Source organism: Leopardus geoffroyi, chromosome A3 (assembly GCF_018350155.1).
Source record: "Leopardus geoffroyi isolate Oge1 chromosome A3, O.geoffroyi_Oge1_pat1.0, whole genome shotgun sequence".
NCBI lineage: Eukaryota > Metazoa > Chordata > Mammalia > Carnivora > Felidae > Leopardus > Leopardus geoffroyi.
In genome coordinates, this window is record NC_059336.1 from 119,538,309 (window position 1) to 119,551,699 (window position 13,391).

Here is a 13,391-nt window from a genome sequence, read left to right on the forward strand (position 1 = left end):
TTAAACAAAAACCAACTTATCTCCAGAAGGGTCTCCTTGGGCCAGTGATGGGGCTCAGCCCTGCTGCCCCCTCCAGCCGCCCCTCCACTGACTGCCTCTGCTGGGTTCTGTGTCTGCTCGCTGAAGAAGCTGAACAGGCGAGAGGAGTCTCTTCCCTTGGGCGCGTGGGCCCCAGTTAGCAGAGGCTTTGAGTCCTAACACCACAGCTGATGGCTGCAGGGGAGGGAGACCAGAATACTCCTTTAGAAATGAGTTGCACAACTGACAAGGCACTCACTGATGCCGATGCGCTTGCTGAAAGACTGAGAGATCATGATGACGCAGCAGAATCTCCCACCGAGCAAACCACCGCTCTCAACAAGTGAGCAGACGTGATGAGCAGGATCAGGAAGAAATTCAAGAACTTAACGAAGTTGCAAGACATTGGCCACAGTCCGCGTTGGTTATGGGAATCCAGCAAGAAAGCAGACAAATCAGAGAAGTACAACCAAAGAACAAAGAATTGCATACATCCCTGGAAGAACATCCATAGTTAGACTGCTAACGGCTAGCAAAAAAGATGATCTGGATATAATGATGAAGTCAAAAGAGCAGCACTCCCAGACTGACATGGGTTGTTGTAACAGCTCTGGAGTCTTCTTTGATGCATCCTGACACACCTTTGAAACATCTCAACATGGATCGGAGAGGAGGCACTTGGAAGCAAATCAGAAATTCCAACTGCATGTTGATCAGATAACGGAAATGACAGCAGTAATGAGGAAAGCCATTGACACTGATAAGCAACAGGGGTGCAAGGTACTGGAACAAATATTTCAACTTGAACAAGAAAACAAAGGCTTGAGAGAGATCCTTCACAGGAGTGCACGTGTGCATGAGCGGGGGAGGGGCAGAAAGGGAGAGAATCCCAACTCAGGGCTTGAGCCCAGGAACTGTGAGATCATGACCTGAGCCTAAATCAAGAGTCAGAGGCTTAACCGACTGAGCCACCAGGTGCCATTTTTGAACCTTAGGAAAGATGTGTCTGAAAGTCCATCTTTGACAGTATTAGTGACCAGTAGCAACCAGAGTCTGAGGAAGAGCTGAAGAGCCTGTAAGTCTGAGTTTCATATACTTCAGATGGTCACTGGGACTGGTCTACTAAAGTGAATGAGTTAACAGAAAAATCAATCTCAAGCTATGCTTTTTTTTCCCCTATAGTACGTACAGTGGATTGGCAATGACATTTTCTTTTTTACTATTTTAGAGACAGAGAGAGAAAATGCAAGCGAGCAGAAAAGAGTGGCAGAGGGAGGGAGGGGGAGAGAGAGAGAAAGAGAGAGAATCCTACGTAGGCTCCATACTCAGTGTGGAGCCCAATGCTCAATCCTATGACCCTGGGGTCACGACCTGAGCCAGAGGCAAGAGCTGATGCTCAACTAAGCCACCCAGGCGCGCCTATAAGTATTCATTTGATTTTTTACAAAATATATATCTAGTATGTAAATTTTTAAAAGCCACTAGAAATAGAAACGGACTTTAACATCAACTGAAATCTAAACTTTTCTTATTTTGTGATTATAGGATTAAAGAGGGTAAAAAGGTAAAAAACAAAACACCATTATTTCCAGATCTTTCCACTAATGTCCTTTTTCTGTTTCAAATCCAACCCACGATACCATAGTACATTTGTCATGTCTCCTTAGCTTCCTCTGGTCTGAGTTTCTCCGTATTCTCTTATTTTTTGTGAACTTGATTGTTTTGAACACATTCTGTGTAGATGTCCCTCAGTTTGTGTTGCATGTTTTTTTTATGAGCCAACTGGGCTAATGGGTATTTGGAAAGAACACCCCTGAAGTGAAGTGCCCCTTTGATCACATTATGCCGGAAGTATGTGGTATCTACATGCCAGCACTGATGTTAACCTTGGCCACTTAGTGAAATTAGTGCTTGCCATGTTTCTCCACTGTAAAGATGCCTTGTTTTCCCTTCTCATACTCTATTTGCTGGAGTTGAGACATGAAGTCCAGCCCACACTCAACCGAGGACGGACATGTCCCACTTCCTGGAGCACGGAGTCTACACGTATTATTTGGAATTCTTCTGTATGAAAGACCTCTTTTCTCTTCCCTTAACTGTTTTAGAAAACATTTTTATCTCATACGTAGGCCTCTCAGAAACAGACTTAAGTTTTGCCTGTTTTTGAACCTGTCCTGTCAATGAACATTTGTTATTTACAATATTTTGCTATTAAAGAGCAATGTTGCTATGCACTCTCTTGCACGCGTCTCCTGGCATTCCTGTGCTGGGTCACAGACCGTGTGTCCTATTCAAATGTACAAGATGCCAAGCTATTTTCCAAGTGGTTCATATCAATTTGTATTCTCACCAGCGGTGTGTGATCGTTCCTATTGTTCCACATCCTCATCAACACCTGATATTGAGTCTTCATTTTTCCTGATGGGTATAAAAGAATAGTTCATTATGATCCTAATTTGATTTTTTCATTACTAATGAGCCTCTTTTCATGTTTATTCTCCATTTCTACATTATTTTCTAAAAAATGCCGGTTCATATCTTTTGCCCATTATTTTGTAAGTCATCTTTCTTCTTTCTGATGTACGGGAATTCTTCATATAACCTGGATCCCTTGAAAGATAGATCTGTATCAGGGTGACATAGATCGTGAGAGAGAGAGAGAGAGACGTATCTCCTTTGTAGGATGTATCTGTATCTTTGTCCCTTTTGTGGTTTGTCTTTCCATTCTGTCACATAAACAAAAGTTCTTATTTCAACACAGGCAATTTTTTTTTTTTTTTAAGGTTTATTTTTGAGAGAGAGCGCAAACGGCGGGCAGGCGGGGGGGAGGGGCGGCAGAGAGAGAGAAGGAGACAGAATCTGCAGCAGGTTCCAGCCTGGAGCTGTCAGCAGAGCCCAGCGTGGGGCTCAAACCCATGAGCTGTGAGACCATCACTTGAGCCAAAGTCGGACACTTAACTGAGCCCCCCAGGCACCCCTTTTTTAAAAAGGTTTTTAATGTTTTTATTTATAAAATTACTTTACTTGACTTAAATCCTGGCAGAGACATCTCCAAACAGTGAAATAAATTTACCCCCAAGGAGCAATGGGGAAAAAAGTGTTATTCTCAAATGGTTTTTTGTTTTTTTTTTTAACATTTATTTATTTTTGAGAGACAGAGCATGAGCAGGGGAGGGGCAGAGAGAGGGAGACACAGAATCAGAAGCAGCCTCCAGGGTCTGAGCTGTCAGCACAGAGCCCAACGCGGGGCTCGAACCCAACGAACCGTGGGATCGTGACCTGAGCGGAAGTCGGATGCTCAACCGAATGAGCCACCCAGGAGCCCCAAAAAGGTGTTATTCTAAAGCAGGACCCTCTTTATACCCCTAGCAGCCACATGACTGACTAAAATGGCTAAAAGTTACAAATGAGTAATTAAAGGCAAAATCTGCCCCCAAGCCAAGGGAACCACGCTTTACCTCTGGTAATAACTAAGGCAAACAGTTCTTCAATACTCCCTCACTTTATTAAGTGTAACAGGGTACTTATATATCTAAACATTTACTGTAAGTTTTCAGTGAAATTTAAACTCTGAATTACCTTTCCATAATTAAGTTTCTTTAGGCACATTGGTTTGTATTTTATAGAAAACACGCATCTTTAGGTCACAAATAGGAAGGAGTATACTTTGCAAATGTTACAAAGATGATTCCAAATCTCAGAGAACCTCTCTCCTGAACTGCAACCACTCATTTAAGTATTTAATGAAAATAGAGCCCCCAAACAACTGTTTAAACATAACACTGAGAGATTCTGCTGATTAAGAAATCCCTGAAAGAGTAGTAAGCCGTGATTACTGAAAAGCTCAGAATACTAGCAAGGCTTAATTGCAAAGTATTGAACAGAAGGCCACAAATTGTCTTTTCCTAAGAGGAGATAGGAACTAAGGATGTCAGTTAGTAATGCATTGGAATGGCATTGCCTAGTGCGAGTGTTGCGCAGAAACTCCAGGTCACCTCTCCTTATTATTTTGGATAAGCTTCCACTATCATCGCATGGCCCTGTAAAGGAGAAAAAAAAAGAGCTCCGTTAGAGCAACGGAAGGCAATGAATCCAGCCAGTCCTGAGGCAAAAGGGAACAATGGGAAAAGTACGGGCTTTGGAGTCCGATCCTGGGCGTGCCTTTCAAACACTGTGTGATCTTGTGTGTGTATGGGCAAGGGGAGTGTTGCCACTGGCATCTAGTGGGTAGAGATCCCGCTAAACATCCTACAACATGGAACACAACCCCCCATAACAAATAATTATCTGGCCCCAAATGTTAATAGAGACAACGCTGAGATACTCTACTCTATATCCACAATGCAGGATTCCTCCTCTGGTCTCCCAGTCACATTTGCATCCCTTATTTGGCTCTTGATGAAACAATGCCAAGTTTAATATACTTTTTAATCACCTCCTCTCGCCTTCACCAGACTGTAAACTTCTAGAAGAAAGGTACTGGGTGGTATTCTTCATTCATCCACAAAAGCATCCCGTATTGGGTTTTACTGTGTGTGCTAGGTGAACAACCAGGGAGCACACACTAGAAACCACAAGACACTAACCCACGTGGGCTGCCCACCCCGCACGATACTGTGCCCTCGTTATCTCCCTCAGTTAAGCCTGGCACAGACAGATGGGAGGGGGGGCTCCAGTCCTGACTATGGTTTTCTCTGGACAAAGGTACACAGACTGAAAAGTGCTTTTCATCATGAAGTCTGAAATACTCTAGCCTACAAATAACTGACCCCTTGTTTCTTCAGTTTCTGAGACAGGTCATAAATAAAGGCTTTTAAATGCAAGATGTTTAAACTTTTATATAGCTTATTATTTATCTTGATCAGCAACAGAAAGTTTCTGTAATCTGGAAGAAAACCAGATCTGTTTCCCTCAGGACTGGGGACAAAAAGATTACAATCAGCCCTCCTTTTGGATTTTATTCCCAGAGTGAAATGCCATATGTAGCAGGTAGGAAGTTGTGTCTGTAATGCAAGTAAGGCCAATGAAAGAAATCTGTAGAATAACAAATTCCCCCCAAATAAACAGCAATGTTATCCAGCAGTAGATTAATTTTCCAATTAAGGTATAATTCAGTTTTCAGGAAAGATAATTTACTTTTCGGAGAGATTTTATAAATATGACCTCAGGGTGACTAGATAAATGAGTAAAATTTTATCTAAGAAAAAATTTTTTTTTAAGTTTAAGACAGAGACAGTGCAACTGGGGGAGGAGCAGAGAGAGAAGTAGAGAGAGAATCCCTCTTCGCACTCAGCACAGAGGCCGATGTGGGGCTTGAACCCCCGAATCCATGAAATCATGACCTGAGCTGAAACCAAGAGTCAGACGCTTAACCGACTGAACCACTCAGGTGCCCCGGCTCTAATTTTTTTCTACACGCTTTTTGTATATAGAAACATAATGAGGATGTATTCCTTTTAAAATTAAAAAATATATATAAACATTATTTTAGGAATAGAAATAGCTCGAGTTTAAAAACTATCTTCCTTCCAAAGTACTATCAAGAATTAAAGTTGTACCCTCCTCCCTCAAAATAGGCTGCTTTTTTTTAGTTGTCTGTCATCAGAAATACTGCTCTAAGGATGCTTCAAAGTGAACCAAATGAAACGTGCTTGGAATGAGCTGGTTTGGTTTCCAAGAAAATGACTTTCCAGAAGCACCTCTGAAGCTGCTGTGACATACCTGCCCTCCAGCGGCACAGGCAGCCACCAAGCCATACTGGCCTCCCTCCTTCCGTAATCTGTTGGCAGCTGCCATGACCAACCGGCAGCCAGTAGCTCCAAATGGGTGTCCCAGGGACAGCGATCCACCCCAGTTGTTAAACTTCTCCAAAGGAGGTGACCCAACCTGGCTCCCACAAAAACAGACACAAATATAATGATGAGTTTACTTAAGATTAAGAATCAGGCCAGACTCCTAGCAAGAGGAAGGTAACAGAGATGGAGAAAATGACTAACTTGAGACACGTCACGTATTACTTTATTGTAAAGAAAGAAATTCTAGGTCAATTCTGAAAGCCACTGTCTATTTACCTTCACCTAACACCAGAACTGGAAGAACAAAAGACAAAACAGAATTTTACTTTCATTTTTTCTAAAGATTTCCAGGAACTATTTTCCAACTAAGAAATAAATACATTTAATAAAATAAAAAATTCTTCCTAAAAAGGAATTGCTTTCCCCTTCATATTTTTATTAACAGCCCAAATATTACTGTGCTTTGGAATTCAAGCATGCTTTTAATCACTTACCTTGGTTTTTCTACCCATGTAATTTTGCGCAAACCAATCAGAATCCATGGCTTTAAAATTAGCCAAAATCTGACCCTACAAGGGAAAGGACCTTGTTATTAATGTCCCTTGACATTAAAGTTGAGCAAATCTTTACATCTGTTTTCAGTGAAATCTTCCTAAGGAAACACTTGCTTCTTTTGAAGGCCCTCTAAGAGATCACAGCAAAAGGTATGTCTTCAAAACTGCACGACTGGATTCCCCCCACTTAACACCCCTTCCAACAGTATAGGTCAGTATTTCAAATATAAAGCTCTATTGTGTTTTATAACACTATCATGAAACACACTTGGATCTCCCCAACACAATACATTTTTTATGATTACAGTCCTTTGATATGTATCTTTTAAGTGACTTACTGAGAATGCTTCATGAAATTCAAAAGCATCGATATCAGTCATTGTTAATCCTGCCCTTTCCAGAACTTTTGGAGTAGCGTAAGTTGGTCTAAAAAGAAAAAATAAGTAATGTGTTAAAACTTTAATTTTTAACCTAAGAACTCCTTATCCTCCAAGGTGAGTTTTACATAAGGTATTATAATGCCCTCCACTCATTCACTGCTTCTGTACAAATATTAAGTATTGGGGACACAATAGTGAACTAAACAGACATAGCCTCTGTCCTTACAAAGTTTACATTCTAGAGTCAGGGATATAGCTAATAAACAAACTATGAAAGAGAAGGGCAAACAAATAATGTGAAGAATTAGAAAAACACAGAGCTGTGAGGGATGGGAAGACAGTCTAAACACTATGAGGCTTTCATAAAAGGCCATTATAAAGACTATGTAGCGATATGAAAAAATGCTTATGACACCTTAATGAAAAAAGAATACATTATATATGTAGAAATGTATACAAAAAAGAGGAAAAAAAATCCAAAACTGTAAAATAATATACCAACGTAAAGGATTATTTTTAAGAATCCAACACACAAAACAATTATGAACTCAGAACTTAATGTACTTTAAAATCTATATAACAAATGTGGGTAATCAAATACTTCTAATGATAGTCCTAGGATATTTCTACACTGTTACCTACCCAAGTAAAAGTTGATCTTTTGGATCCTGAGACACATACACAAAATCCCTAGGTAAAAAACAGAGGGGTTAGCTCCAGTAATAAAATAAAGAAACTGAGGCGGCCATTTATTTGAACATTTACTTTACCTCAAATATGCCTTTGGCTTGTAACCCATGGCCAGAGCTTTCTCCTCTGCCATTATCAGCATTGCAGATGCACCATCAGTCTGAAATGTTAAGCAGAACAATAACGTTAAATTCTTCAGCCTTTCTGGAAGTCTCTGTACAACCATTTTCTATGTAGTGTTCCTGAATCTATCAACTAATTACACTGTATACAGAGATTTTATAAAACAAAACTATTTTCATTTTATCCATAATTAATGGGTGACCCAAATACACACACTGACCCATTGTTTTAAGGAAGAGGGTAGAAAAACCTGTCAAAAAGTACCATCATTATCAAAATGGACAAAGAGAATAGGTAACATTAGAAGTATGTATTCATAATAAACTTAAGCCAAAAGATTTTTGCTTTTGACACAGAATATGAGAAATCTTATGAATTAAAATAGTCTCTCATTTACTTACTTATTTTTACATTTTATGGACTGTTTCTGAACTTGTTTCCTGCCTGTGGAAGGAAACACAGGCTTCGAGGTAATATGAAAGAAACAGGCAGGCAGCTGAGAACATTAGAGCCATGGTCTTTCCTCTCTGGACACACCCCATATACTTCTTACCAACTGAGAAATCAAGTTGAGAGACAAAGAGCTACCACTGAAAAAAAGCCTTATACCATGACTAAAAGAAAGCTCAAAAAAAAAAAAAAAAAAAAAAAATCCAGGGGCACCTAGGTGGTTCAGTCGTTTAAGTGTTCAACTTGAGCTCAGGTCATGATCTCATGGTTCGTGAGTTTGAGCCCCACGTTGGGCTCTGTGCTGACAGCTGCAGCCTGCTTCGGATTCTGTGTCTCCCTTTCTCTTTGTCCCTCCCCTGCTTGCCCTCTTTCTCTCAAAAATAAACATTAAAAAGAAAAAAAAAATCCAAAACCCACTACTTCGGAGTTTGCAACATAAGAACAATTTCTACCACATTCTATGATATTATTTTAACTTAGTAACCCTGAAGTCACGATGGAGCTACCTTACCACCAACAGAGGAGCCATAAGGTCTGGAAACAGCGGTGACCATACATAGTAATGGTTTATGGACATTACATTAATATGTTCAATGTGCCATTCTGCAAAGTTACAATGAATGTGGTGCATCAACACATTGCCCAAAACCCACCTATCTGTGATGTGCTGCCTCTGATGATTTGTATTTCTGACTTCCAATGACTAAACCTGCCCCTTTAGCACACACCAGAAGTAATCAAGGAAGTTCAGATCTGGCAAGAGTATAGCCCACCCCATATGGCCCTATCATTCAATTTGGTTGTGGAAATGATTATCTAACCAGTCCTTCACCGCTCACGCCTAACAAGATGGTGGCGTGCCATCCTGCTGGAACCATTCCAGGCACCCCTCCCCTAGCCCAAGAGTGGGCGTTAAGTAGTCACTTAACAAGGTCAAACATGTCAACATGTACCCAGGTTTCCGGGTCCATTACGTGCAGGTAAGGAAGATACGTTGTAAAAGAAATGCTGACCAGCTAGACTCTATCCAGAGGACTATACCCCAAGGTGGTAGGAGAAAAGAAACCACATCTTATGAGCAGAAACAGAATCAAAGGGATGTTTAGTTAAGGAGGAGCCAAAAAACAAGGAAGGACATGAAGCTATATGCTGATAAATAAGACCACCACCCCAAGAAATGAGGGTAGATATACTTATTCTATATGTTTTATAGGAAAACGCTTATAGAAATTGCTTATAGTAACGTAATTGGGGATCAGTATAGAGCATCATTTTCTAACAAGCGGAGCTAAAAGATAACTTGTCACACTCTCTGCCTACTTTCCACATCTCATACAACTCCTCAAATTCACATCCTATGCTCCAACCAAGCTTTTCCCCAAAGAAACCCTTGCTCTCATACCTCTTTGCTGTTCCCCTTGCCCAGAATGCATTTATTACACTTCTTGAACTGGCTTGTACCCTTCCTTCAAGATTTGCTGCTCAGATGCTACGTCCTCTACGGAGCCTCTCTGACTCCTCCCGTGTGCGTCTTCTCTGTTAGCCTGAGGTTACAACCTCCATCACATCTTCTCCTGGCATTATCATCACTGGCCTTTTTACCCCCAGTGCCTAGGAGAGCTCATCAGAGCTTCCTGACTGGTTAAATGCCTGAAGTGAACAGCTTTTTGTATCAGAATGGTGGCTAGATTAGGTGACTCTGAAGGCCTTAAACTAGGCTTCTTTTTGTTTTTTTTTAATAATCCCATTTTAATATTTTTATAATGAATAACTAGATGTTTACGCCTCTATTTATAATACATATAAATAGATCTATTGTAGGCTTTTCTACTGAAAGGCCACAGATATAAAAGTCACTAGTAAACACATAGGGCACACATAGTTACCAGGAAAGAAGAATTTGCAGCCGTCACTGTGCCATAGGGCTTGACGAATGCAGGTTTTAGTTTGGCCATCTGCTCCAGAGACGAAGGACGAATGCCATTATCTTTGGTAACTGTATCTTTTCCTAAAAGAAACATGAACTTTTTAACTCTAAAGAAGTACAAGCTTTATATATCTTCTCCAGAGAAATGTTTTAAAAACTGTAAGAACAAATGAAATGTAAACCATAGCTATTTACTAAAGAGAAAATCTTTTACAGTTATTAAGATGTCATCGAATCTTAATCAATACTTGGTTTTAGATTTTTTTTTTTTTAAGTAATCTTTACCCCAACATGGGGCTTGAACCTACAACCCTGAGATCAAGAGTCGCATGCTCTACCAACTGACCCAGTCAGACACCCCTGAACTATATTTTTAAGACATCTGGGAAATAATCTAAATGATCTAACAAAAGGACACCCTACTTTCTTTTTTTTTTTTAAATGTTCATTTATTTTTGAGAGAGACAGAGCATGAGCGGGGAAGGGGCAGAGAGAGGGAGACACAGAATCGGAAGCAGGCTCCAGGCTCTGAGCTGTCAGCACAGAGCCTGATGCGGGGCTCGAACTCACGAACTGTGAGATCACGACCTGAGCTGAAGTTGGACGTTTAACCGACTGAGCCACCCAGGCGCCCAGGACACCCTACTTTCTTAAGGTATTTATTCACATTTGGCTATTCTTCTATTCAGAAATCACATGAATGAAGAATTTTTAAATGGGCATCTACATAAAAACTAAAATACAGCAGGAAGACCTAAAAGCAGACTCTTATGAAAACTTCTCTTAAAAATGTTGTGGGGCACCTGGGTGGCTCAGTTGGTTAAATGTCTGACTCTTGGTTTCGGCTCAGGTCATGCTCACGGTTGTGAGATCAAGCCCCACCCCTTGCACTCTTCTGCACTGGCAGTGCAGAGCCTGCTTGGGATTCATTGTCTCCTTCCCTCCCCCTCTCTCTCTCCCCCTCTGCCCCCACCCCCACTTGTGTACATGCTCTCTGTCAAAATAAATAAACATTAAAAAAAATAAAATATTGACCTATTACAACACAAATCGAACCTTGAGTCCATGTTTAAAAGTGAGTGTTCTGGAAACAGAACCAACATACTTACTGAGAAGTCATTTGGGGCTTTTGGAGTTTCAGAAGCGATTCAGAACTCTCAGAACTCCCTAACAGGTGGCATGAAGCATCCTCCTTTATAAAGCTGAGGAAACCATTTTACCTGGTACTTTGAAGGGCACGACATCAGACAGGAGTCCTTCATCCTGGGCCTTCTTGGCCAGGCTGTGAGAGCGCAGCGCGTACTCATCCTGGTCCAGTCGAGAAACAGCAAAGGCAGCGGCCAGTCGGTCTGCAGAGTGGCCCATGGTCTCACTGGTGGAGAACTCGGCCACCGCAGGGAGCTGGGGAAGGGAACGTACAGGATCAGGTACGCTGTCAACAGGTGTTATACCATGCCCAGGGTTATCTGGGAAAGTCAAGACCAAGACAGGAGAAGCTTTTTGTGAGCAGGGCGTCTCTAAGGAGGGCTTACAAATTCAAATTTTCTAAGCACCATCTTTTTTCCCCATCTTGAGCAAATAATTAACTTTTCCCTGTAACTAATAGAATCTACAAATGAGCATAACCGACCGTATAACTAATTATGTATCTTTGCAGTGGGATGCTTTGGAAGCACAGGTCTTTACATAAGAGGTCCCAAGTCTTACCTCAGGTGACAGGAAATTCAATCTGAATTTAGAGATTAAAGACAGCCGCTGACCCAGAGTCTTGGCCTTATTGAGATCAAGCAACATCTTCCTCATTTTCCTTGAATGACGAATAGGGACATCAGACATTAACTCTACACCACCTGCCACGACCACATCGCACTGCCCAGAGGCGATCAAGCCAACACCTACAGGGCACAGGTTACAGGAACATGAACATCTTTTGCAGAAATTAACGGACCACTGATAATTGAAGCTTCTTGATTAAATTCCTGTTGTACGACAGTTATCAGCATTCTATAACATGTGTAATTACGATTTTAACTTTTTCAGAGGGATTAAGATAATTTTTTTGAATGACTAAAACTGTATTCAATGCACTAGAGAAAAACAAGTTTCATTCAGTCCATATGGACAACAGCTTCTGGAAATATCCACTGGACCAACCCTCAAATCAGTCTAAACCAGAACATTCTGCATATTTTACAAACTCCCAGCTTTAGTTTTCAGAAAGATTTTGATCCCTACAACAGGAATTTTTACTACAAGCTAGAGAAAGTCTAGCTTTTGAAGATGTAAGGCAGCCTCTGCTCCTCTTTCTGGCCACTGGCGAGTATTTTGTTGCTCTATCTGGAAGTTGTCACATGCTTCATAGAGTGGTGAATGCCCCCAGTCACGGCCTGTGGCATCATTTTCTGCCACTCATGAGGCAGGCTGCAACCTGGCCTTGATGTCACTAAAAGAGCACAGTCATCTTTCAGGTTTCGGTCTTTTCACAACAGGCACTGCCACTGCAAAATGTCCCACTATTTTGCTAGAGTTTGTCAGGAGAATTTGTAACTAATTATTAAAATTCCACAGGTGTGGGGAGAAAGCAGAGGAAAGAGTCTGTACTTCTTACACAGTGATTTATCACTTGGGCCACAACCTTCATGGGGATGTATTAGACTCCCCTAACTTAACCATTTTTTTCTAATTTTTTTTTTTTTAATGTTTATTTATTTTTGAGAGGAGAGGGGAGCAGAGAGAGAGAGAGAGACAGGGAGACAAAGAATCTGAAGCAGGCTGCAGGCTCTGAGCTGTCAGCACAGAGCCCAATGCAAGGCCTGAACCCATGGACCGTGAGATCATGACCTGAGCCAAAGTCAGATGCTTAACTGACTGAGCCACCCAGCCGCCCTGGGATTCACCTGACTTTAAAACCCAACAGGTTAGGGGCGCCTGGGTGGCTCAGTCAGTTAAGCGGCCGACTTCGGCTCAGGTCATGATTTCACGGTCCGTGAGTTCGAGCCCTGAGTCGGGCTCTGTGCTGACAGCTCAGAGCCTGGAGCCTGTTTCAGATTCTGTGTCTCCTTCTCTCTGACCCTCCCCCGTTCATGCTCTGTCTCTATCTGTCTCAAAAATAAATAAACGTTAAAAAAAAAATTAAAAGAAAAATAAAACCCAACAGGTTATAAATTATTCATGGCTCAAATTCAGAAGCACCCTCCTAGAGACATACTTCTCCAGCTGATAATCCCTGCTGTGGCCAGCCACATTACTGATGGAGAAACTACATGAATGGTTGTGTCCCTCAGGCATAGACAGCAAGAAAAGATGAGAACTACTTCGAAAATCGAAAATGTTAAATATGACCTTATTTTTGAAAAACGACACAAATTCAGAGATCTCTGCTGATCATATACTTTTGTTAAGAGTACTTTTTTTTATGATCGTATAAACGACCAAGGAGAATTAACATGTACCT

At 41.2% G+C, this 13,391-nt stretch overlaps 1 protein-coding gene and 1 pseudogene across 2 annotated transcripts in view; one reads left to right on the plus strand and one right to left on the minus strand.

Annotated features, from left to right (window-relative positions):
- The first annotated feature begins 248 nt into the window (after nt 1-248).
- LOC123581415 lies at nt 249-1,086 on the plus strand (annotated as a pseudogene).
- Nucleotides 1,087-3,504: 2,418 nt separating this feature from the next.
- Nucleotides 3,505-13,391, minus strand: part of HADHB (hydroxyacyl-CoA dehydrogenase trifunctional multienzyme complex subunit beta) — a 40,058-nt gene continuing 30,171 nt past the window's right edge. For both annotated transcript variants that reach the window (XM_045447481.1, XM_045447480.1), the window contains exons 8-16: nt 11,645-11,832; nt 11,158-11,338; nt 9,897-10,018; nt 7,518-7,597; nt 7,390-7,437; nt 6,706-6,793; nt 6,308-6,382; nt 5,740-5,904; nt 3,505-4,058 (exon numbers count right to left, since the gene is read on the minus strand). In XM_045447481.1, the coding sequence (XP_045303437.1) occupies nt 4,023-4,058; nt 5,740-5,904; nt 6,308-6,382; nt 6,706-6,793; nt 7,390-7,437; nt 7,518-7,597; nt 9,897-10,018; nt 11,158-11,338; nt 11,645-11,832 (983 nt within the window). In that variant the 3' untranslated portion in view covers nt 3,505-4,022. The remainder of the gene's footprint in view (nt 4,059-5,739; nt 5,905-6,307; nt 6,383-6,705; nt 6,794-7,389; nt 7,438-7,517; nt 7,598-9,896; nt 10,019-11,157; nt 11,339-11,644; nt 11,833-13,391) is intronic.